The 26,694-nt window shown below is 37.7% G+C and overlaps 5 protein-coding genes and 1 non-coding gene across 6 annotated transcripts; 3 read left to right on the top strand and 3 right to left on the bottom strand.

Moving 5' to 3' along the window:
• Nucleotides 1-7,647: 7,647 nt before the first annotated feature.
• On the bottom strand, nt 7,648-19,560 carry LOC115627391 (ERI1 exoribonuclease 2). Its single transcript, XM_030523045.1, has 4 exons — nt 19,498-19,560; nt 18,728-19,090; nt 17,995-18,064; nt 7,648-8,448 (listed from the first exon to the last, which is right to left on the bottom strand). Exons 1-4 carry the CDS (start codon nt 19,558-19,560, stop codon nt 7,778-7,780), a joined length of 1,167 nt encoding a protein of 388 aa, XP_030378905.1. The 3' UTR covers nt 7,648-7,777.
• Nucleotides 19,561-20,822: 1,262 nt separating this feature from the next.
• Nucleotides 20,823-20,894, top strand: Trnam-cau. Its single transcript has one exon. It is a non-coding gene; the product is annotated as a tRNA-Met (tRNA).
• A 570-nt stretch (nt 20,895-21,464) lies between these two features.
• On the bottom strand, nt 21,465-23,143 carry LOC115627241. The gene is made up of 2 exons (XM_030522864.1): nt 23,048-23,143; nt 21,465-22,987 (listed from the first exon to the last, which is right to left on the bottom strand). The coding sequence occupies exons 1-2, from the start codon at nt 23,093-23,095 to the stop codon at nt 21,965-21,967; spliced, it is 1,071 nt and encodes a 356-aa protein (XP_030378724.1). The 5' UTR covers nt 23,096-23,143; the 3' UTR covers nt 21,465-21,964.
• A 135-nt stretch (nt 23,144-23,278) lies between these two features.
• On the top strand, nt 23,279-24,014 carry LOC115627254 (DNA-directed RNA polymerase III subunit RPC9). The gene is made up of 4 exons (XM_030522881.1): nt 23,279-23,367; nt 23,433-23,547; nt 23,605-23,757; nt 23,818-24,014. Exons 1-4 carry the CDS (start codon nt 23,360-23,362, stop codon nt 23,929-23,931), a joined length of 390 nt encoding a protein of 129 aa, XP_030378741.1. The 5' UTR covers nt 23,279-23,359; the 3' UTR covers nt 23,932-24,014.
• Nucleotides 23,945-24,794, bottom strand: LOC115627253 (density-regulated protein homolog). Its single transcript, XM_030522880.1, has 3 exons — nt 24,611-24,794; nt 24,284-24,545; nt 23,945-24,223 (listed from the first exon to the last, which is right to left on the bottom strand). Exons 1-3 carry the CDS (start codon nt 24,719-24,721, stop codon nt 24,039-24,041), a joined length of 558 nt encoding a protein of 185 aa, XP_030378740.1. The 5' UTR covers nt 24,722-24,794; the 3' UTR covers nt 23,945-24,038.
• A 136-nt stretch (nt 24,795-24,930) lies between these two features.
• LOC115627255 (GATOR complex protein NPRL2) lies at nt 24,931-26,481 on the top strand. Its single transcript, XM_030522882.1, has 3 exons — nt 24,931-25,143; nt 25,197-25,703; nt 25,763-26,481. Exons 1-3 carry the CDS (start codon nt 25,015-25,017, stop codon nt 26,315-26,317), a joined length of 1,191 nt encoding a protein of 396 aa, XP_030378742.1. The 5' UTR covers nt 24,931-25,014; the 3' UTR covers nt 26,318-26,481.
• Nucleotides 26,482-26,694: the final 213 nt, after the last annotated feature.

Below are 26,694 nucleotides of genomic sequence, written 5' to 3'. Positions count from 1 at the left end.
TTGTTGTTAAGCACATGCCTGGTGGACTAATTTCAAATTCCAGCAGCTCCATAAACACATACACACTCGCATATAGTACATATAGTATATTCAGGTATATATGGTATTACTTATAACGGCACACCCAGCCACCAAGTAGAGCTAACCTTCTTATTGCTTCTTTGTATGTTTACGAAACAGGTAATTTTTTTATATGTCTATAATTTTGTTGTTTATTGTGTGCGTCTTATGCGCATTTTGCATATTGATTTTGATTTTGACTTTGATTTTATTTTTGTGTCGGACTTTTGTGTTATTTTTGTTCGTTTTTGATTTTTATTTTTTCAATTGTTTTGTCTTAGCAAAGCGTTCTGTAAATTTTCCTTGAAATTTTTGCATAAAACTATAAATGTTAATAATGGATAAAAATGCTGATGATTATCACAGAAAACGGAATTTAATAAAAATCAACAATAAACAAGCTCGAGCAGAGGAGAGCAGGGCAGGGCAGGGCAGTTCAGTTAAGCGGCAGTGGGCTGAGGGGTAGGGGGTGGGGGTGGGAGGGTGGTGGAAAAGCAGCGCTGCATGTTGCCAAACGTTCCATATCGTTGGATCGATCGTCTGGCCATCTGTCAGTTTGTCATTTAGTCGCCACTTGAAAGCAAATAAAAGTTCAATGTTTGAATAAATTAAAGAAAAAATAATAATATGGGTGGAGGTACGTACAAGTAGATAGGCAGAGGTGCCACACCAACAACAACAATAATATGAAAATACAACATGAATACGAAAAAACAAAAAAATGACCATTTTCAATAACACTCACGTAGCATCCGAGGCAATAAATTACAAACAAACACCAACACAATCGAGTCGACGACTGCGATTCCAAGTTCCACAATTAAAATTGTTGCGGTTTTTTGTTGCCGCCACTGCCGGCCAGAGGTACAAAAACAAATATATTGCATATACATACTAGTATGTGGATATCTTAAAACAAAAATGCACAGTGCGTGCGACAACAACAACAACAACAATAACAACAAGTCGCCGAAAAGTCGTACAAGGCAGGCAGGCAGGCAGGCAGACAGGAAACCACTCCTAGAGGCGAGGGTGGGAGAGGGGAGCTTAGGGCGTGTGGGGCAAGTGCGACAGGTGCGCAGACCGAAATGTATGTGAAGGCCAAGGACAAGAGAGCCAGCCAGTCAGTCAGTCAGTTAGCCAGTTAGCCAGCTAGCTGGCCCTGTTACTACAGCCTGGCTTCCCATTTGTGTTTCAATTTTCAGACAGAAACTGCGATCGATTTGCGTTCAAGACGTGCTCAAATGCCCAATTATTGTGTGTTGTGTTGTGCTGTGTTGTGTGTGTGGGGGGAGGGGGGCTGGTTAGAGGCTGGGGACTAACTGCCGTTATGACTTAATCAATCGATATCGGTTGCTAAGTAGATTTGCGCTTTTAATATCGCATGACAAACAAATCAACGCAATTATTGCTCAACAACAAACAATGCTCATTAATTAAATAAGTAAACAAACAATGCCTAATTGTCTAATTGTCTTTCAGTGCACTTGAAGCTGTCTGTCTGTCTGTCCGTCTGTCCGTCTGAACAAATTTGGCAACAAATCAACAACTACCCGTCAAAGAGTATGCAAATGAGAAGCTGTAAGAATGTGTGCGAAATAAATGAAAGCTTATGTTACCGATGATCTGATGTCAAAAAAAGATTGCAGCCACTAAATAATCCCTTAAGATCTATCGAGATATATAGTAATATCATTATTGTCAAAAAGTAGTTCAATTTTAATATCATTAAAGCATTGATAAAAGGGATATGCATTTTCAAATTTTTCAATCTTCCAACACGAGTTTAATTTCAATATTATGGATCATAATTATAAATAACATTAAAAATAACATAATTATAACTATTTTTAACTAAGTTTCATTCGAAAAACAATAATCAATTTCTATTATGTTCAATTCAATTTCACAAGAATTTCGTAATATCTAATTATTTACTTTTTTGTTCACGAACATAAATGTGAAAAAATTTCATAAATTCAAAATGAGTCGCTTATATCTAAAATTATAATTCTACATTCTAAAATGTTGCCTCAAAGAACCAATTGAGACTTTAATTATTTTTTTGCAAATTCTAATAACAATTTGTATAAATTAAATGCATGATTGCAAATGCATTTCTTAAGCAACAAATGAAGTTAAAAAAGACCTTTAAACCCTTCACCTTTTATTAAAAATATTTGAACAAATTAATTGAAAATTTCTTTAAAAATTGTTTCCCCCAAATGAATCAAGATTTCAAGAATTTAAAGATAACTTTTTAAGAGGAAAATCCCAGTGTGCCCAATAACGATAAAACATAAATTACTTTAAAGAAATACTTCTTAGTACTTTGTTATTATAACTAAATTTTCATATTCAGCGGACGGGCTTTAAATTATTAAGCAATTATAAAATTCTGCAATAAAGATAGAAATTGGAAAAATTTGAATTTAATTTTATTGGAGTTATAAAATGTACAAAAGTAATTTAAAACAATATTAATAATTATTTATTGCGTTTCACAGATAAATTCGAGCTTGCCAGTTGTTTTGGCTTACAAACGTTTTGTTTATAAATATGTTATCATTAAAGCGAAACTGAAATAAAATGCTTACAATTTATAGGCCTTATAAATAAACTACATTTTAAATGTATCAAGAAAAGCAGATCCAAAGGATCTCGTTTTAAATAAATTTTTAAGTGTACTTTTTACATTTAAAACACAATCTGACAAAGCTGCAACTATGTTTAATAACACTTCCTGAAATGCTATGCCGCCGATTGAGAACCAAATGTGTTAGAGACGTTTAGAATTGTTGAATAAAAGAAGAATGAGACTTACTACTAATTCATTGTTAATTAATTAACTTAAGAAAAGAATGGAAAATCCCCGATCCAGTGATGGAAGATTTTTTACAAGCTATCGACAAATGAATTTAAAAAAAAAAAATGCAAACAATTCAACACCCCTTACCCCACTCTGAGTACAAATGTTCTCGAGAAACTATTGGCATTGGCGAAGAGGCCCAGCTTTCCCAAGCAAGCATACCGTTTGCGAATCAATTATAAATCTAAAGCCAGTGAACTGTGTGAGAATATTTGCTGAACGCTTGTTAATTGTTTAATCGGGTAACGCACGAATGACAAGCTCGCAGATACACACATATACCTACATACATACATATATACTCGTACTATATGAGCATGATTATTCAGACAATGGAGAGCATTAGAAGGGAAAGTATTTGTAAGACAATCGGCCTTTCGCTTAGCCACATACGAATCAGCTAGCTGGCCAATTAGCCAGAAAGGAATGTCTGGCCAGTTGGAAATGGAAAGCGTTTGGGCCACCACCAAGTGAGTGAGGTTGGGGCGCGGTCTTGGCTCTTGGAATGCGACGACCATTGTAACTGGTTCGGTGCAGAAACGTGCGCAAAGCTCAAGGCCAACGACTGAGAGCATTTGGCCAGCCCTGCCGCTGTTCTAACTGCTTTGCTGGCATTTGCCAACCTATCTGTAGATTGTAAGTACGAATAGTTGGCCACACACTCGAGTGTCTACGAAACACCGAAGCAGGAACTGTGCGCATGCGCATTCAGCATTCGAATTCGCCGAGTTGACAGTGTCAAGAAACTGCCAACGATCAACCCTGAGCCATGTAGCCAGCCGGTTCTACATTAAATACAAATACAACAACCACAACAACAAAAATCACAAAAAAAAAAAAACAAAACATAAATTGTTTGCGCCATGTACGAGTATTTATGTTTCTTGCGAAATACACACACACACACACACACACACACACATGTGCATACGAGCGTGCCAGAGTATAAGTAGTATGTATGTCAGACAATTTCAAGAAAACACATCTGCCAAAAAGAAATACGAAATCGGTCAGCGACTAACAGTTCCATTTGGGCAATGCCTATACGCGCACACTCAACAAAACACTATGCCCTAAAAGCGAGAGCAATGAACTCAAAATTAAGGATTATTTTGATTAAGAACACCTGCGACCTAAAGTTTAATGGATATGCTCGGACAGGTAGATAGTTTGCATACAAACTCATAGGCATTACATGAATGCTACTTCAATTAAAACCACAAACCATTCAAATTTCACTCAAAATAACAAAAGTTTTCACGCAAATTATTTGCATGTCTGACCGTAGATTCAAGCTGTGGTCAGACAGACAAATTGTGTGAACAACAATTTTTTGAGTGTACTTCAAGTAAAACGAAAAACAATTAAAGTTTTTATTTCAAATAACAACAATATTTTTATGCTTATTATTTGCAAGTCTGGCCGTAGATTAAAGCTTCGGTCAGACAGACAAAGTGTATGAACAAAAATTTCATGAGTGTACTTCAATTAAAACCGAAAATAATTCAAGTTTTTATTTCAAATAACAAAAAATTTGCACGCAAATTATTCAAGCTGTGGTCAGACAGACAAATTGTATGAACAATAATTTTTTGAGTGTACTTAAGTAAGAAATCATAAAAACAATTAAAATTTGTGTTTCAAAGGACCAAAAATTCTCACGCAAATTATTTGCAAGTCTGACCGCAGATTCAAGCTATGGCCAGACAGACAAATTGTATGATAAAAAGTGTTGAGTGTACTTCAAGTAAAACCAAAAAACAATTCAAATTTCATTAAAAATAACACAAATCTTAACGCAAACTATTTGCAAGTCTGACCACAGATTCAAGCTATGGCCAGACAGACAAATTGTATTAACAAAAATTTGTTGAGTGTACTTCAATTCAGACCGAAAATATTTCAAATAACAAAAATTTGCAAGTCTGACCGCAGATTCAAGCTTTGTTCAGTCAGACAAATTGTATGAACAAAAATTTGTTGAGTGTACAGCCAAGTCAGTCGAGCGCTTCCGCGAGCAACCAAGATGGGACAGATACATACATACGAGTATAAGAGGCAGCAAGCAGATCGGCCCAAAAACACAATTGGCAAGAGCTGCACAAGCCCGGTGTGGCCAGCATCGCTGTTATCGTTCAAAGACACTTTACCTCGCACACATTGTTGTCGGCAGCAGCAGCAGCAGAAGCAACAACAACAAGAAAACAACATTAATGATTAACCAACTTTGGCAATCGTTTCGCACAGCGTTTCATGAACTTTGCAGCCAACAAAGTTCGAAGAACTCAAAGCCAAAACAAGCCAAGAAACAGAGAGCGAGAGGGAGACCGAGAGAGAAAGAGAAATACATACATACAAGTATATGCAAAATGGCCAATAAACTGGCGACGTTGCGTTAAATTCAATTTTTGGCGTCGATTAGAAGTGAACCGAAATAATGTTAGGTAAGCATTCAGCGAACAGACAGACATGCGGACGGACGGACAGACAGACGGACGGACAGGTGGACAGACAGAAAACAATAAAATGAACCCAGAGCCAGTGAAACAGACAATCGTCAACGAATTTGCCTCCCCTTCGCTTTGGCAGCGCATTCAAAAAATATACACATGCACACGCACACACACACACACACACACACACACACACAGACAAATAAAACTAAAGCTTAAATCAAAAAATCATCGAATTTTAAAAACCAAGTCGTCGGTTTTTCTTAATATGCTTCGAATGCGCCGGCGCTGGCCGACTTACAAGGTGAACCGGTACACCAAGACCAGTACCAGTCGCTTAGGCCGGGCGAACAGCAACAACAACAACCTCCACCAACTTTTTTCTCTGTCTACATACTGTCCGCCGCATTGACGTCAAGCGGCAATCGCAAGACAAAGACATTACTTGGGGCGGGGGGTAGTGTCGATCCAATAAATAATGCTTTTAACAAGCAACAGGAACCACACTCCTGTCAAACAAAAGACTTTCAAGAAGAACTCGCATATAGTACGTAAGAAGAGAGAATATTATAGTTGAGTTATTATAAAATATAGACGAAGAGGATAGCATTTCAAGGTTTCAGTCTGTCAATTGCTGTGATTACTGAGCATTTCATTATTAAGTGCGCCTAAAACTATGCTTTGATTTTTTCAAATCCAATTACTAACATACAAGTAGTTGAAAATGTGTGTTCTTTTGTATTCTAGTTTAAGTCTTGGTTTAAAGTGTGACTTGAAAACGAGAAAAGCACTAACAATCAGCAAGTTCTCTAAGAAAGTACCGTACGATCTTATCAGGCTCCCATAATTATGCTACAATTTCTTCAAGTCAAGTAATTAAGTTCGCCGATCTGAATTGAAGACGAGATCGGGCTTATTTAATTGAAACTTGGCATATGGACCTGACAAACTTTAGGCAGTTGCAAGTTTCCCAACATCTCAGTTTATATAATTATTTATCTCCTAAAAGTATACCTTGGTTTCCTCAAATATAACTGCTGAACTATGCTCTACTAACAGGATAACATAAATTCGCAGCAAGTTTCTTAGGAAATTACATATTTTTTTTTATTTCTCTCTTAAAAGTATGCTTTGTTTTTTCCAAAATCAAAAGCTAGAGGATATCCTTTAATTGTTTGTTTAATTGTCAACTTTTTAAGTTGATTGCAGTTTTTCCTTTTGGCAACAAATTTTTGTAATTATAACAGTAAAACATTATTCTGATAGAGCAGTTAAAGAATAAAACACTTTACAAATAAACAAACAACAACCAAAAAAAAAAAAAAAAAACAGCGCACGACATCGTAGCTTGCCTAACAAGCTAATAAAAATTCCTTTACCGCAAAAAAAAACTCTACGGTATTTTGTTCTAGACTTTATATTTCAATATATTGTGTCCGAATAAGCGTCTGACGCGGGCATAGCTTGCCCGACTGGCTAACAAATCTTCACCACTGCGTTTTGTAGATTCCACATAATTAATTATCTAAATTTTTATCTGATTTATTCATAGCATTTCATTAAACTTGTTAATGCTCATATCTATATACGAGTATGTACGAATGTTATTTTATTCAATACGATTTGTTTTCGATATTCGCTTTGAATGACGTATTGGCATTAATTTATAAATTCAATAGAAACAACAAAATGTCTACATTTGTGTCTCTCGTATTAGCTCAGACCTCATTTTTTAATCTCCAACGTTTGTAAAGGTTTGTAAGGTTTGAAAACTGATTAACTCCATAGTATGTCTCTATTTTATTTGTACAAAATAACATTTAAATCAAACTTTTCACAGTTTTAAATACATATGCATTCCTTCTCTAATATCTTTAGGACACCTTACGCCCAATAAACTAAGCAATTTTTTATTCTACACGCCTTGCCAGTTTTCTCGAACATTTCTTCATACAAGAAGTCAATAAACGATGATAAATGTTGATGAAAAAGGAAGAAGGACATGTATTTTTCTCCACACACATTCCACTCTACAATCTACAATTAAACATTTGTTAAACTAGTATTGAAATCCAATTTCTCGTACATCTCTCTGAGGTTAGTCCACGTAATGGAATAAAGAGTAAAAGAGAGAGGGAGAGCGAGAGCGAGAGAGAGGAAATGTAAGTCGTTGCATAACAAACATATATTTTGAATAATATTATTGAAATATAGGTATTCTCCATCACGATTTAATACTTGGGACACACACACGCACACACACATTCCACTTTAGACTCCACAATCTACACTTACAACATACACATACAGAGTTCAAGATGGAGAATTATAAAAAATATATAATTAACAAATGCTCCCAAATGTGGAGTCACAACAGACACTTGGAAAGGAGCAGCTAATACTGCAGCGTTAGATCCTTTGTAATTGAGAAGATGGCGCCATCGCGCACCATTTTGTACATAAGCGAGCCGAGATTTTTGGCATCATCGATGCCGGAATGGGCACGTCCTTCGAATGCGAGTCCGACATGAGTTAGGGCATCCGTAAAATTGCAAGGACGATAGTTGTAGTAGTCCCTGTAGATGGCACGCCCATCTATCCACTGATTGAAATACGGGGCCTTCCGCAAATGCTTGCGACTGCACTCCCTGGCCAAACACATGCCAAAGTCCCAATCGGTCCAGGTCACGAATGCACAATTGCCCTGCATGTTGTCCCTGTGCATCTTGGGGAGTGTCAGATTGCGGGCACGCAACTCCTTGAGCAGCCAATCGTGGAACATCCTGAGTGCAGCACATAGAGGCACACCATTGTCGACAGTCTTCTGTTGAATGCCCGTCAGTTCAGTGCAGAATCTGCTTAGACGGGGCGACTCCATCGGCCGCACATACTTGTGGAACTCGGCCTCGAATTTGCCCGTCTTCAGGTTGACCAGCACGGCGGGGAATTCTATAATCTCCGCCATACGCCACTGCTGTGCGGACTGTTTCTCCCAGCAAGTGGCCTCAAAGTCCACGGATACCACGTAGCTATACGGCATGGCTAGCTGATGGAATTTTTTTTTTTTTTTTTGGCTTTTTTGTAAATTTTTTTTTTTGGCGAGTTTTTGTGTTTTACTTTTTTTTGGTGCACGTTTGTAGTCCCTGGATTGTATTTTGGAGTTTGTTTCGAGTGACACCGGTGAATGAGTTATGGGGATTCGAGAAGTGTACAAAAGTTCCAGTTCCATGAAACTAAAGGAATAGCCTATTCATAAAAAGGAAAACTGGCTCTTTGACACGTATCTGCAGTTTCTGGTGTTTATTCTCCATTCTCCATCTAGAAATATTCTTTTACAAAAAGTTGATCAACTTGTGAAGCTGTTGATCCAACAATATCAAAATAATAAAACGTTTAATATATGTACTTATATTATAAGGGCAAGTATTTTTGATGGATGCAGCAACCGATCATTAACCATTTGTCCTGGAGAAACGATTTCTCGATGAATAATTCCCGTCAAATCGTAGAAACAAATCAGCATTGTCTCCACTTTTGACTTCTCTAATCGACTTTTGACACTTTTCAGTGTCGTTTTGAAATCCATTTCTATGTTTTGAAACTTGATACAATCAGTTTTTGAATTTTTAAATTCTGAGCAATTTTTTGTCATTTTTTTACTTTATTCATTGTATTCATCCGATTGTCAAGCAATTTTAATGGGCTATTGAAAAGTAGATGTATCTCACTAATATTGAATATTTTTTGAGCATTCTGTTTACTTTAAGCTTAAATACAATTTATAAATGAATAACAATTTCAAATACGAGCTACTTAGCTCTTTTATTCATGCAAAATGAACTATTTTGTATTCATTTCTATATCGCTCCAAGTCATTAGCAAGCATTTTAGTTGCTTACTCTAGTAATTGCCAATAGTACTTGGAATGAATATTCCATAGAATTCAATAGAGCTATCGTCATTCTTCTTTGAAAAGCAACCTATTGTTGCAATAACAAAGCATTCGCCGTTTTGCTGGACAGTGTTTGGGGCAAATCAAACAATCTACTAATCAATTAATAAACCCAAGCAGCAGAAACACTTGCCAGCACAATCTTGCCCATCGAATCTGACTCATCATGCTCATTATAGCTCCACTGTCCGTCCCAACGTTATCGTCTCAACGCCGTTCGCCTGGCGTCTTCTTTTTATTTTTTATCAATTAGCCGTTGGTCAGGCCAACACCAGCGGGCCAACACCAACAGCAGGCCTTCAACAATGATAACAATGAGAGGCGGCGAACTGATCAGAACTTGAAATCACATGCAAAACTTAATTGCTTTATTTTCTGTATTGTTGTTATGTATTATCATTAATATTTTTTTTTTGGGTAATGACGTTTGCCCGATCGCTGATTTGTTTGTTGTTTGTGATTCTTTTTTGTGTGAGGGAAGCAAAACATTAATGAATTCCTGCAACTTGAAGTGTGTTTTTATTTTTTGGGGGCTTTTTTGTTCGCTTGTACATTGGACATGATATTGAATAATTACTAGAATGGTTGGTTGTTCGATCGATCGTTTTATTTGATAGCTTGTTGTTTGTCTATCTAAACAAATTTTGTAATTCCCGCGCGATGCAAAATATAGCGACGCATTATAATTTGCAATATCATAGAACCACAGCTTTAGTTTCTTCAACTATATGTTGTTCTTCTTTTAAACTACAAAAAGGATAATGTCTATGAACCCCCAACACTTATGACTAAAATATATAGAATAATACAAAAGACTTTTAATGCATTTATTTTTGAATAACAATTGCAGAATTTATGTTACATTTTTATTTTTGCTTATAAGTATTATGTTTTTTCTTAAATTGCTTTTATTAGTTTGGATTTATTATTTAAAACACAACAAAGTTGAGGATAAATGATCTATTCCTTCTAGCTCGATGTTCAATAAATAACTATCAGCCCCAGACTCTGCCTCTTCATTGTCGGCTAATATTTAAGCACAGAGCCATTCTTTCGGATTTGGAATATATATAATCTGAGGGCGAGATTAGAGAGTGCGTGAGGAAGCTATTCTTGATTATTTTTCATTTTGAAAAATTTGCCTCCAGGTGGGACTGTCTTCGCCTTCTTCGGAGACGATTCTCCCCTTTCCATTGCTTAAACTATTTGATCGTATATCAGGAACCGGGACAAAAAAATTGTTGACCACGTCTACGATAATCAGGATAAGCCAAACATAAAAAATATACCCCAACTTATAGTTTAGACAAATGCTATAAAATATTGTTTTTCTTCATCGTAGAAATGTTATTTTAAAAGCGTTTGATTTCAAAACAATTGTAAATTGAATACAGATCATAAATATAATAAACTCAAAGAGACCGAAACTTAGCAGAATAAAGTAGTAAATATTTTATTATGAATCACATTCTAATTAAATATGTAAATATTTCGATTCGCAAATGTCAACACTTCACAGCGTGGTGCCAAATCGTTAGTGAAACAATTTAGAACTGCAAGTAAATATTAAAATTACGTGTTATTTTGCCTTTTATGTGTGTTTGTGCGAGTGTGTGTAGATATATAGCTATTAGGATATCAATATTCTTGAAAAGAGTTACTAACAAAGTCAAGAAATTATTGAGACACTAAAGAGGATTCTTCACTGAAACGCAATTACTGTTTCTACTACTTATAATTGAGCTGTTAATTGCAATTAAAAGACTTAAAAGAATACTTGTATAAAGGCCAATCAGATATTTAGCAATGAAACCTAAGAGAGCTGCATTTAAGGGGTAGGAAGGAAGCTGCTCTTAAAAAGGTGTACGAAGTAAGGATTTCTGCACGATAAGAAAGGAAATGTTTTCCACACGTAAGAGACAATGCATTTAAACTCTTTACGCATGGCTCCCAGCTCGAAGGGAGAGTCAGAGCAGAGATCTACTCCTTCCGTCTTCTGAATCCCTGCAACTAATGTAGAGACAGGCTACTTTACCCTTTGCTTAGACATAAGTAACTCTGGAATCTTCAACTCTTAACGGGTTAGTCCAGCAGGACAGTGTTAAGCTCATAGGGGGAGCATTGAGGGGAAGTACCGTACCCTTCCCTCCTGACGAGGACGGAATCGGACAAATCTGCAGCCAGTCTGTGTGTTACGGAAGAGACTGAGAAGAGTTCGTCACCCTAATTATCAAAGGAGCCACAACACGCTCAAAACTAAAACAGATCGAAGTTTTCAGTTCTCGGCAGCAAGACTTGGCATTCCATTCACTGATTTCTGTCGAAGCTGAAGAGATGAGGAAGGAAGGAAGGGAAAAAGTAGAACCCCTTCCCAGTTACTGTCTAATTCTTGCTAAATAATTTCACCGATATACAAAAAACCAACGGAACGAAATGTTCTTACAAATATACCCACTCTTTAGGTCATCGCCCAACCCAACTCAACCTAAGCTAACCATATCGGGCTTAAATAAATATTATATCATTTATCTTAGCCAGTCAACCGATAGACTTTTGCAATTATTGCTAATTATTTTTTGCGAAAAGATCGCAAAGGAAAATGCCACTTAAAATCGGAAATACGAAATATTGAAGGAGAGCTCATTGCTTCCGCATTCTAAAACATTCCAATATTTCTCATCGCATCATCAGCATATACGTACTTAGTATATATATTTGTGATTTGGCCGTGTATGGACAACACTTTCCATTTGCACTGAGACCTGAGGCGTAAAAAGCAAACGATCGATCGATCGATCGATCGAACGAACGCAGAAGCCGTGTTTCACAAAAAATCGCATTTGTTCACTGATTAGCACATTATCTACAGTGCGCCATAAAAATTTGATGTACAGATCAATGTTTTGAACTTTACGTGTGCTCCCTTAGTCTGAGTCTGAGTCTGGGACTGGGTCTGAGACTGGGTCTGAGACTGGGTCTGAGGCTGGATCTCTAAGCGGGCTCGTGTGGGTGCCTCGCCAAATTGGCTTCATTCTTGGCATTTGTTTAACACCTTAAAGCGCCGTTCATTCTTTGGGTTTCGGGGCCGGGGCTGATTGTTATATGACCGGTGCTAACTGGGGCCCCTGTCCAGATGCAAACAGTTTATTCGTATTATGTATTCCATTTCATTCCATTTTTTATTTGCCTGCGAAGTTTCGTATCATTTCGTTGTGTGGAAAGTTTTGCCCACCCCCTTACGTTTAATTAATAATGTAGTAGGTAATAATAAAGCTAGTCATCGTCAGAGAAGTAAGTATTTCACACAATGCCGCAATCATTTTATTTATTTATCATTTGTGTTTTGCTAAAGTCAATAAACTAGAACTGATGTTTGTCATTGTTTGTATGATTGTTAGAATATAGGAACTATAAATTGTTTTATAGCTGAACTGAAATCACGAGTAATTTGAAAAACTCTTCATTTTATTTGTTTGACATTTTTTTTATATGAATATTGGTTAGAGCTTTCATAGAAAATATTGTAAATATTGTTTATATGTATTTAAAGGGGCTGTAGTGGGAAGAAGAGTAGTTGCATGGTTTTCAAAAGTCGGGCTGATCCTCGAAGGTGTTCCACAATTCTGAAATAATTATTAACTTCAATGTTAGACAATTGTTAGCTCAGAGCATAGCTGACTTCAATTAGTTAATTATTTATTTCTGATCGGATTACCTGCCTCCACACCCATCTCAGCATAAATACAATCGAATTCCAATCCGCGAATTAAATAATTAACTAATATTTGCGACTTTTCATAAAATACGAGTATTCTGTAATGACTCTACAAAATGGACGAAAAAAAAGCGTTTAATGGCGTTTAAAGTTTTATGGAAATTGCTCGAAAATAAGAAACTTAATAATAAATTCAAAAAGTAATTTGCGAGCAAGCGTGAGCAGCCGAGCGGAAAGGGTCACGTGCTCAACGGCATTTTTTGAAAAATGTTATTAAATGTGTGAATTTTCACTTCGGTTTTTCGCATCTTTGCAGCTCTGTGCACACAAATACAGTGGAATCTCGATAGTGTGCACACTTGATTGTTCGAATATTCAAAATAATGGACTATTGAAAATACATGGTGCTTCAAAAGAATAACAATTTTAGTAAAAATAATCATCTTCCAACTTAATACAACGTTTTGAATGGCCAAGAAGCAATTCGAACTAATAATTTAGGCCATTGGCCAGCAAGTGCTTCGGAACCAAATCAAGTGACTATGGGGAGTGGTTGATAGTTTTTGGATAAAATTATGATTATCAGGAACAAGAACAAAGTAGAAGAAATCGTTGTTTTGAAATATATTCAATTCGAAGAATTCATGTATCGAGCTTTAACGAGAAAACCTTCATTGCAAGATAATATAATTTTAAGCCCCATGCTATCGCATACACAAATCAAGTTTATTGTAAATATATATTACTTAAAGGTTCTCTTAAGTTCCTCCTAATGATCTAAAATCGGTGTACTATTATATAGCTGCCATAGGGACGAAAGGTGCAGAAATAAAACCACAAACATGTTTGTTTATTAAGATATGTCAAGCGAAATTGGTAGTCATTATTTCTTTTTCTACCGCCTCACCATAATCTGAAGAATTATCAAAATTGGCTCACCATATCATATAGCTGGCATAGGAATTATAAGTACAGCATTGTTATTATTTCAAGTGCTGTGAGTCATACAAGTAGAGCTGGTACGACACGGTTATCTGGAATTTTCGGTATTTCGGATATTGGCTGAACACCTATTTGCCGGATTATCGATGTAATACTGTGTGTATGTTGTGTTGTACTTATAAAAATGACAGCGTTGTATTTAAACTCGCAAATAGACGAGACATAGTCTGAAAAGTTCCATTTGCGTGCCGTTGCTTTTAGGTATGTGCGTGAGTGTGCGTGTGTGTGTGTGTGTGTGTGTGTGTGTGTATTTTTGCGCAATAAAATGTGTTATTTATTTATTTGTTCCTGAGCATTTTTCGTGTTGCTGTTTGTTTACTTAATTAATTTAATTTATATTTGTTTAATTTAATTCATATTTATTTAACTTAAAAACATTGTATTTGCACTTTTTATTCACTTGTTCGTTTGCATGCCCGCTTTGCTACGCGCACACACATACACACACACACATACACACACACTCACACACGCACGTAGGCAGTTACAAGCATATTTGATTAAATGCTGTACTTTATTTTATCAAATGATGAGCGCGATGGCGACGAAAAGTAAGTAACTTTGAAATTAAAATGCAGTCCAGATGCAACACCAGTAGCAATGCAAAAACAACAACAACAACACTAACTGTTTGTGGGTGTACATGTGTGTGTGTGTGTGTGTGTGACATTTAATTGTGACCGCGCGTCGTCAGCTTGGCATTCTATTTATTTGCATTTCGAAACATTTGTCTATTTACAGTTATATAAATGCAGTAAATAGTGGCACACACCCACAAACACCCACACACACGTGCTGCCACATCTTGTCTAATTCATGCAATTTGCGTCGCAGGGCCAAAGCCAAGCGGACGTTTGAGTGATATACACAATTCAAAAAAGGAAGTGGGAAAAGCGTTGAAAACTAATGGCAAACAATGACAGATGAAATATATTTTTTAAACAAAACGCAACCTTGTGTGAACAGCTCTAACAAAGCGGGGGGAGTGGATCGGGCGTGGCTATCAAGCTATCAAGTAATCGAGCAATCAAGCAATCATGCAAATATAACTGACGGCCTGTATCCTGTCCTAACTGTAAAATAAGCATACGCCATGTTGGGCACGCAACTCATGTGCTCGCTGCAATCGGATATCGATGCGACAGGCCCGCATTCGTTTATCGATTAACTCGCTGCATTACAGCTGTTTAGTTATTCCAAATACATTCACATACATACTTGTATAAGTATGTATGTGTGTAGTACGAAGGCAGGCTCATCTATTTTTTCTTGAAAAACTGCGTATAAACTGAATGCAAATATTCGACGATCACAATTTACCAAACCTTGCTCCGACCATCGTGCCTTTCAATAAATATAATAAATAATATAATATTTAAAAAATTTTGCACCATGTAGCCAGCAAATTAAGGCTAGGCGACGATTCCAAATACACAGCCTATAACATGAATCTTTAATTGCACTATAACTGAATCGCCAGAGCTGAACCCAATTGAACATCTTTGGGAATTTGCTGGATCGGATCTGCTTTCAAAATATTACTTCGAAGAAAATGCTGAAAACTTTCCTGTTAGAGGAGTGGTCGAGGAAGGTTGTTAAGCTGTTAGGATGTTAGGTATTTTAAAATACAGTTCTCGTTTTCTTTTTCTTGCTGAACAACAGTTGTATTAAAGATTATTAAATAAGCCTAACGAAAGAAGGAGGCTTAATAAAAGCATGAAAATACTGGACGGATAGATAGACCGACAGCAGACAGGCTGGTCTACATCAATTCTTCTGGGGACGAAGATATAGAAATCAAAGCTGGTGATAAATACCCAAAGAGCAGATTTTCTTTGTAAACACAACCCGAGACAATATGCATATGTATATATTTAAAAATATGTGCTATGTATGGCGAACAGAGAGGTTTAGTGCATGCACTGGCTTGAATGGTTAAAATGTGGAGAAGGGTGGGGAAGAGGTTGGATTGTATTTCAACCTCAATCCGCAAGTAACAGGTCATGACCAGTTCGAGGCGCTTTTAACCGGCACACTATACTGGTTAACATTTATGATGTAAACACAAAGCCTGCAAAAGCGTTTATTGTGTTTTCTATAGTATAGTACTATATATACATATACAAATATATATCATGAATTGCCCAACTAACCAAGAAATGATAGACGATACCATCGCACGTGTTGTTGGCCCATACAAGTATGCTGGTGTGTGTTTGCTTCCCGGCCAGCGAACTGCAATTTGCAGCTGCATACCTCAACATTCTAAGATATGTACATACCTACATATATGTGGTAATATGTATATATGTATGTACTGGCTTGACAGGTAATGTAATTAATGGCCTCTCTTACCAAACGATCGGCTGCTCACTGAGCTTGCCATTATCGATTCTGCCCCATGGGGTATGGGAAACTTTTGTAATCCAGTCTCTCTCTCTCTCTCTCTCTCTAAGTTATTAAATTTTCAATTGTCTCTCCACTCTTGAGGCTATCCTCAGTCTCTCTGGCGCTATAATAACAGGGTTGTAGAATTTTAAAATACTATATGTTCTTCAGCCTTGAACGGGAGGGTAACTTGTCTAATTGATAACCTCCTTTCGTAAACAAAAATCGTTTAATATTTATACTATTACTTATATTATCCATTTTTAATATCAACTTCAACTCTGGGTTTGAATTGAAAAAAAAATACGTTTCATTCTTAATTAAAGAGGAACCTGAATGCACCCTAAAGGAAGACCTTTTTCAACTTCTAAATACACAATAGAGAGAAGAGAAGAGAGCACTTAATTCGAAACAATAGTCTTCCACTCTCCAAGACTTCGATTGAATCCTCAAAAGAGATTCTATTTTCAGACGGGCGAGCTAATCGCTTGACCTTTCTAAGACCTTCCTAAGTCGCTTATTAAAAATATATTTCCATGGAAGAGTTGGTTCCGTATCGATGAAGAAGAATTTCAATTAAGTATATATTTAAGAATGTAGAAGCAACGATCCCTTACTTTGATGGTTCTTCGGGTATGTCAAGCGACTTAGTTAATTAAATGTTATATACTTATACCCGTTAATATAGTCACGCTACCAATAGAATAACAGCATGAGATTGCTTTGGTCTCTATTTAGGCACAGTGTGACTAATCATCTTGCCCAATTCTTATGTCAATATCAAGTAGATTGTAGTAGATTGTAGATTGGCGACGACGGCGACGAAGACGACGACATACAAGTGTTCCAGTTCCAGTTTGAGTTTTCAAGGCGCGCGTGCCTCGTTGCCTCAATATATAGATATATGTATATAGTCGCACAATTAAAGTTAAAGCCGTAGCATAAATCTCCGGCAAATACTTCTGCCAATCTCTCTTCCTCTCGCGCTCTCTGTCTGACGCTATTTTGTGAGTCGAGGCCCGACATAGCGCCCGGCACAATCAGAATATAAGTTTCACGTTTTTTATTTTTTTATTTTTTGGTTTTGTTTTGTTTTGGGGACGCGCCATTGCGATTTCGATGGCGCCGGACCGGGTGACTGACAGCTGACTGCGACAGTTGATCCATTCGCAAATAAAAAAAGGGATTACTGGACCATGAGCCAGAAGAGTCAGAAGCTTATCAGTGTGGGCCCATTTGGCCAAAATCCCCAGAAGCAGCAACAATTGGAGGTATGGCCACAAATTACGCGGCATTTCTGTGTCTGAAATGGTTGTTTATTTGCATTTAATTTAGATAGAACGTGAAAATAATAAAAAATAACACTAACTACGAGTGCTACTCAAGTGCCTAAGTGCCGAGCAAGCAAAACAAATTCCAAAATCAAAGGTTACGGTCCGTCCATTAGTCTAGCTTCGGCTTCAGCTTCAGCTTTGGCTTCGATGGATACTCGCATAGACGACCAGACAAGTTTTGAACGCGCCGATTTTAAATTCGGTAACTATCTTCACATTACCCTCCACATCCCAGCGGGGCACATTGTTCAACTCCAGACGATTCGTCAAGTTCCTAAACGTATAGATGCCCTGTAAACGTTTCAAAAAGGGTTTTGAGCGTTTGTTAGAAGTATGACTATAGTATGAATTATAATAAAAATTATTGGCTTAACATTTACAAGTGTATTGCCATTAATAGAGCTGGGGAGCAACCTCAATGGGGCTTGGGGTGTGAGGTGGTGAGAAAATTCCAATTAATCCTAAACTTTGCTAAATTATTTCATACCCGAAACAGCGTACAATTTAAAATATCGTTCAGATTTATATATGGTGTGTTTTTTTACACGGTTAAGACATTTTAAATTTCTTATAAACATTAGTCATTAGTTGGATAATATAGTACCCTGCAGTTCGGCAGGTGGTTGGAGACACTTGAAAGCACCGACAACTGGATGACTAGTGTGATTACAACTGGCTCCCTCACCAAGATAATGGGCGCGAGTACATAAAATCTTAAACTAGGAACTCCAAAGATCTCTTAAGTAGGAGATACTACTATCACACCGACCTGGTATTGCTTTCTTTCAGGTATAACTACCGCACCAGGATATGTTTTAAATATCTGTATCACATTGTTTGTAAAAATGATTCAATTTTTATCTGATATATCAATTGTTTTCTTGGTGTTACCAATTTGATGTGAAATCTTTGCAACTACTTGTATAGCAATCCCACTAACCTTTTCATACTTACATCTTTCTGTGGGGGACAAACGAGCTGCTTGTCAGAAATTTTTCTTATAATCGAATGCCAAAGCTCCAGAGGATTGCGAATTGCTTGGCACAAATTTGGGCGGTTCATTGAGTATAAGGTTGGTTTCCAGACACCACGATCCCAGCGCCACACCTCCACATGTATTTTGATGGGCTCGTCCGGAATGCTAAGTTTGAAAACAATATTGCCATTCACATAAATCGTTTCCAGATCATCAGCCACCGTATATTGCAGTCCCGAAATATCTATGATATCCAGAAGCGATAAATAGTCTTTATTATCCTTGCCATAACAATTCTCCAGAAATGTTTTATCATCTGCTATGATATCATAGTCAGCAGTCTGCAAAAGATAAGTGATAAAAGTTTTTCTTAATAAAATAGTCAGTCTGTTGAAAGTCTCTGAACCTGCGACTCTTTTTTAAAAACTTGAAAGAGAGAACATTATTATTGATCGATTTATTACTGTAGTGCGAGATTTTTGGACTTGAATCCATTGAAAATTTTAGTCAATACTATGCGGAATCGAATGTAGTAGATTCGAAATTCGCTTTGTTTTGGCTTTGACTTACGAAGCGGATTTAAGAACATTTTATATTCCGCATAATTCGATTGAATTCAGTTTTTAAAGAACGTTTTCGGTTTAATTTCACAAACACTTAGCACAGAACTTGATAAATATACAAGTATTTATGAAATCACTAAACGGCATCCAATAGCATTACTTTGTAGGCTTTTCAATTTTCGTACCTTTCCACTGCCACAAAGACTGCAGAGTAGCACCAGAGTGGCCAAGGTCCGTAAACGCGACATTTATTTAACAGGTACTTGATGAGGAAGGCATAATGTACCAAAATTTATAGTCAGTCCGATGTTACGTTTCTCTAATTGAGCAGCAATTAAATCTGAATGCATTTTCAATTGAAAACGTTTATCAGTTTAATTGCAGAATGCCGCTCGTTTCAATTATAATAATTGCTTTTCACGCCTTTGTTTCCAGTTCCAGTTCAGAGTGGGTGTATTGGATGCCCCATTGGCTTCTAACCACTTAGCTTTAATTTTCAATTAATGTTTTATTTAGTTTTGGCATCGATAGCTAAGTTTTTGCTCGACATGCAGGCCACATAGGAGCGAGGCCAGTGCACCGGAAGTAAATGGGAATAATTGTCAACAGCGATTTCAAATGATGGCATTAGTTTTGGCACATACTGTTAAACTTATGCATACGAATACACTTTAGGTGCAAAAAGCCTTGCACTTGGTGGCTAAACTGACAAAACATACAAAACGCATATTAATCTATCGCCTCCCTCTTATATACTACATATAGTACGAATACCGTTTGATATTGACCATATTATTGTTTTTTATATATTTGAAAAACCATTGCTACATATAATACTACTTATACTTATCTGTGGGTGCGAACCAAACTAAACTGCACTGCACCTGAACTGCTTGCCAATGCTTGATTGTTGCAAAGCGAAACGGTAACAAAAACAAACACTGCTTTCTAAATGTAACTCTGCTAAGCCCAAGTATTAACTTAAAAAATTTTTTTTAAAATAAATTTTGTAATTTACCTTTTACGCCAAGTCATAGAATATTTTAAATGGTAAAATAACAATTATAAGTCACTGTGCAAAAGGGAGACATAAAAAAAACATTCTTGATGGCATTACAAATTGTATAGCATACTTTAGGGCTGCCTTTTTCGCAAATCGCAAACATTACAGGAACGTCTGCATTGGACTAGTTTTTTTTTGCAAATTTGCATCATCCTGCATTTAATAATCATTATTATTATTATAAAAAAAAAAAACAAAGCAATCATTTGTGAGTGCGAAGTAATATTTAATATTTTTTGTTTTAGCAATTATGCATTTTTTATTGAGAAGTTTTTTTTGCTTTATTTCCATTGATTAAACAAATTTCTTCAACTTGTATACTCTAATGCAAAATATAAATGCGTTAAATGTACTAAATTGTAAGATGTTTGTTTGAGAGGACACCATTCGAGCATTTTCGCAAACAACTCTGATGCCATATAGTGTTTTGGCGAAAATCAAACAACAAGCAGAGTGGCGCAGTGGAAGCGTGCTGGGCCCATAACCCAGAGGTCCGAGGATCGAAACCTTGCTCTGCTATAGCCGAAATATAGCTCCGATTGTGTTGAATAAAAAAGGGAGCTTATTTTTTTTTTCATTTTTACACTGCTCCGAAATCTAGCAAAATAGAAGTAATTTTTATTTCGTGAAAATAAATTTGCAAATCATATTTTTATTTATTTTCCGAATGCTATAAACAGCTGATTGAAACAGCTGCAGTGCGTCGATTTGCTGTTTATGAAAAGGTTACTTGTTGCTTGAATAAGCTTGAGTAAGGATATAAAAAAATAATTTATAAAAAGTTTAATTGTTTCTTTAAATTTTTATTTTAGTTATAAAATATATAACACAAACTACATACATATATGTTTGTAAATTTGTAAAATATGGCAGCATAGTGCATTGTTTTTAAACGTAACTTCCACACAAAAGGAAACGCGAAGTTCTTCCTTCATATTTCCGTAGTTTTAATGCAAAATAATACGTCCAATAATTAACTTTATACACCTTGTATATGTTAGCAAACACCATTTTAAAATGCAATTAGGTAAGGAATATATCGATGAAATTTAAAGATTTTTTGCACACAAGGATTTCGCTCTAACTGAATACAATTATTCAAAATTTATTTATTTGTTTCAAATTGTGAGTAGGTTTAAAAATATATATTTATACGAGTAACAAATCAATATACTTTCTTTCTGTGACATCTTTGGGGCTTAAGTCTTTTTGTCATAGTAGTCATGAATTCCTGAATATAAAAATAATAGTTAATAGTCTAGAAGTTTATAATTAATTACAAGTCTTTTGTATACAATTTTTTACTTCTATAAACAGACTTATGAGTATTACAGTGAAGAGTACGGTTTCCGTTTGTCTAAGTTATGTATTAAGTCAGACTTTCCTATCACATGCAAATTATACAATTTCTTATTGCTCAGCTAACAATTTCTTTGGATTGCATTAATTGCATTGTTTTTCCAATTTTCTATGGCAAAGTGATGCGACATATCTATCCATGTAGCTTAGCATAAACATCAGTTAGTTCGTGGAATCAGTCTGTGATTAGTTTCTTAATTTGTATGTTTTTGATCATTTGTTATTAAAAACTACGGTTGTTTTATGTCCACGTCGTCGCTTAACTTCCCATAGATGAGCACCTTGGCGCGCACTGTTTTACATCCTGAAACCTTGACATCGGCTGTGTCCAGCATTTCTTGCGTAACACGCTCATCTAATTGCATGCGCGCCAACTTGGCTTCGTGGCTAACACATTTCATGAATTCCCTGCATCCAAAGGTGCGGTAGTTGATGACCGTGGTGTTTGGAAGGTGTTGTAGCGCCTTTAATTGGTGTTCGTAGGGTTCATCGAGCAGCATTCGATTTAAATTGAAGACGTATATAATCGTAAGTAGTTGGACATCGGAAGAGTTTTTAGTAACATTTGGGGCGCTAGAAATTACAAGCTCGTTGATAGCCGGTACGAATGATGCATCGCTGGACGCCATGTTGTCGATGACTAGCAGATTGCGGCCGCAGTGTGCCAGATTCTCCAGCAACCGTCGAACTGTCTCAAAGTTTCCCTCCTCCAGACGGTTGTATTGGTCGTTCCATGCATAAGTGCGCACATTTTCCAGCCACGGGAAATGTTCCCGCAGGAGGCGAACTGTCAAGCTTTTGCCAATGCCTGAAGAACCTACCAAAGCTATAGATTGGAAGTGGTTCTGCTGGGCCAAGGCCTGTTCCAGCTGTTTTAGCGCAGCATCCTGACCGATCACATTGGCATGCAAGTGGCCGAACAAGTCGTCAAGCGGCATAGCGCTCTCGCAGTAGTTCTGCTTATTGTGGACTATTGCTTGGTACTGACTAGAATACATCTGCTTGAACTTGGAAACAACAGAGCGATTGCGATATAGCGGTATGCATAAACTTATGGCGGCCACCAAAGTTAGTAGTCCAAGTGAGTACCAAGAGAAAAACTTATGACGCTTCCGTGCAGTCATTGCCCTCATGAGATGCAACGCGGAATGGCGCTTAGCAGCACGCTTATCGGCGGTGTACAAACGACGCATCCGACGCTCGCACCATTGCTTCTGCTGCTCCAATCTCCAGTTGGGCGGCATATTCGGGGCCTGGGCGGCAAGTCGTCTGTAATGGGCACGTTCTTTTTCCCTAACAACCATTTTATTTACCTTTGCCTCCTCGGGGGTACCCAATTGGCGTTTATCAGCAATAGCCATTATATTCGTATTATTCGATTTTGTAGTTTAGTTTATGAACTGAGTGGAATGTCGATGCGAAGAGCAATACGTGTTTCAGGCGGTTAATAAAAACAAGCGCCAAAACCCAGTCTGGCAAGGCCAACTTGTGTTTAAGAAGGCAGTGCTGCCAAGCAAAATGAATGTTACCCTGCAGTGCTGCCAATACTTTATAGCGCAAATGATGATATCAAATATTTAAGTTAGTTAATTTCCTACTAATCAGAAAGTGCGCGCCTCGGAGCCATGGAGACGTTAGTACTATCAGTTCTTAAGCCCTGCTTATGCTCATATATAATGAACACTCTCTTTCCCGCAGTGTCAACGCCACATACTCGTATGTCACCAACCTGGAGGTAATGGAGATGCTGCAGAAAATAAAGAGCTCTAAGAAAAAGTTTGGCATGCGCAACCTGGCTACTGTAACATATGAGGTATGCTAAGTACTGGAGACCTTTCCTACCTATATTCTAATATCCAAACCATTTCAGGCGTTGCAGTATTTAGAGGACTCTCCCTGCAAAAATCAAACACGTGAATCCATTACCAACTATTTGCGTGATCTGCGCAATTATCGACTGAAGCCCCACGAGATGCTACAAATGGTTAACGATCCGCCCACGAGTCCCCTGCATACACAGCTGGTAAATACATTGTTACAACTGAATGTAGTCATCCCAGTTTACATCTGTAATCCCTTTCAGCTTATTGACGACAACAAAGCACCGCTTACCGATACGGAAAACGAAAAGATCATTGAGCTGACACACACACATTTCCATAATAGCGGCACAACGCAGCAACAGCATAATAGTTAAATACAGGATCGAATTAAAATGTAACTTGTTTTGTATTTGATGTAATTTGCGTATAAAATAAGCACAGATCGTAAACAAGAGAAGACCAACTTTTGATCGTTCACTAACTAACGCTTTAAGTCGCCCAGATCCTCGATGACATCTTCGTCAATTTCAGCCCACTTATCTGGTATGACATCAAAAAGTTCGTCCTTAACGTCGCCCTGTATTACGATCTCGTCATCGCCTGTTACCGAAGAGCCGCAGGCAAATTTAGTACCAAAGAATTTGGCAGCAACTTTAAGATCAATATCTGTGAAATGCAAGCAGGACCTTTAGCAAGAGTAGATTTCATGCATGATGGAAAACTCACCAAAGGTACTTAGACCAGTTACAACTGTCACAGACTTCTTCTTTCCGCGGGCTGCGCGTGACACACATATACGCTTGGGCACATCCTCCTTCTTCTTTACACGTAGAAGTCCCTTACCACCACGTTTTTGACGTTTTTTGTCATCATCTGTGCCATCAGCCGATGCCTGCTCTTCCTCGATTTTGAGGCGCTCAAAGTCATCGGGAAGATTGCGCTCCAGCCACTCCTTGCACTTTTCGTACTCTGGATAGTATTCGCAGTACTGCCGATGGGGAAAAGAAAATAAATAACATATTTAGCTGCCGGCAGAAACAACAACAAAATCACCTCTATTGGCATGCTGCAGTGTCCGCAGTATTTCATGACCACTGGATAAGTGACACCTTCACGTGGGCCCAACTTTAGCCGCTCCGCAGCATTTGTGCTTTCGTTTGTCATTATTTAATTCGGTTAATTTTAATTTATTTAAATGGCGTGAAAACTAAACCAATTTATTTTCACACTGCAATCGGACAGCCAGTGTGCGGCAATGCCAATTCTCAGCACTATTGCGAAAAGGGTACTATATTTTCTGGCAGCTCTACGAAAGGATGGCAACGCCACGAACAGGTGGCGTAAACCACCCACACCCACCCCTTAAAGATGATAGCTAATATTCTATTGTGAGGAGAAGAGGAGTTTGCCCAGAATAATAAAATGCTGTGATTGTGGTGGACGCACAAGAGGTAACCATGCACTCCCATGCAAACGAAGGTGCCAACGGCATCGGTAGCAGCGTTGGTGGCAGCACAGAGGGCAAAATACGCTGCATCTTCCTAAGCGAATTTCATGCCACTGCGGGCTGCAAGATTAGTTGTCAGGTAAGTGACAACACAATACATTCAATTAAGGATCTTCATATATCGTTGTATAGGTGCCCGACAACTATATTTCCAAGGAAGTGTTCGATGCCATCAACGTGTATATTATACCCAAACAGCATCTGCAACGCTGCATCCTAACCGTGAATACCATGGATGTAAAAATAGTCGGCTATCCGGTGGATATACAGGACCAGCAGAAATATGCCCGTAATGCATTCCTATTTAATTTGTGCTTCGTGTGCGATTCACGCGCACGTTCTGTACAATACGAGCCGGTGGTGAAAAAGCTATCGGAATACCTCATTATGATGGAAGAGGAGTCCTGTTTTTTATCGCGGGAGGACGACAAAGTGCGACTGCAAAACATATTCGAGACTGTGCTCAGGGATTTGAATGAACGCAAAGTAGCAACAATTGTTGAGGGTGACAACACCATCTACTTAAAAATTGTAATGCACAAACCGGATCCGCCATCTGTGAAGGATCACATGGTGCCTTTATTATTGGTTAATTTCCGAAACAAGCCATTGGAAAACTGGGATCTGACCACGCAGCAGGTGAGAACACAACACATGCACAACAACATCTTCCATCTCTCTCTTTCACACACTCGTAGATTCTGCCGTACATCAATGGCATCAATCATGTGGCACGCATAGCTGCCGAGGCGGATGTGGAAACGGATTTGGTGAAGTCGTGTATTCAGAACCTTGTCTATTATGGTGTGGTGCAGCTGCTGCCCATATTGAAGTACAGCAACGTGTATATGACGCAAAACCTCAAGCATCTAATCCAGAGTACTGCGCTTAGTAATGCTTGCCGGAAATACGTGGCTCTGAATCCGGACAAGACCTTGCCCAGCGTGCAGAAGATCTTCCAGTTCTATGCCTCAATGACACACGGTGTCACATTGCGGGCCATCTGCCAACGTCTGTGTCCCCAAAATCACAACATCGACGAACGCAAGCTGGTTATTTTCGGTCTGCAGCACAAATTTATACGCTGCATTCATAAATATCCCGTGTTTACGGGATCGGTACCCTCATGCCGTCAGAAAATGTACACTGGCCTTATCAGCTTCGATGAGATTTGTTGCAAGACTGGCCTGTCGCCATACACCATCGAGAAGGATATTGAGAAAGATACGAATGTGACCGTGATTTGGAAGTAGTTCCATTAGCAGTTGTGTGTGATGTCGCCTTGGACTGTATTCAAATGTCTATTTTCTAACTTCTATCTTCCCCCAATCTTAAGCAGTTTGTCGAAATTGTTAGTGTAGTTTAAAAATTGTTTTGTTCATGTTTCCATTTTTTATATAAACCTAAATCAACGGAATGTCTTGCATATTTATTTAGATTGAGTGGCAGCACTTTCCGTTTCTTGGGTGATCTTTTTCAGCGAAGTGGCAGTTCAAAGTCCAGCTGACAATATCGACAGCAGTCGAAAAAGCCAGCTGGAGATATCGATAACAGTTGAAACGTTCATTCGCTGAAAAAGCGATTTTTTCAAGAGTTTCGAATGAACCGTGGTAAGCGCCAGATCTCGGCG

The sequence above is a fragment of the Scaptodrosophila lebanonensis genome, unplaced genomic scaffold, assembly GCF_003285725.1.
Source record: "Scaptodrosophila lebanonensis strain 11010-0011.00,11010-0021.00 unplaced genomic scaffold, SlebRS2 tig00000092-arrow-pilon, whole genome shotgun sequence".
In the NCBI taxonomy this organism is placed as follows: domain Eukaryota; kingdom Metazoa; phylum Arthropoda; class Insecta; order Diptera; family Drosophilidae; genus Scaptodrosophila; species Scaptodrosophila lebanonensis.
This window is presented reverse-complemented; position numbering and strand designations above follow the sequence as displayed.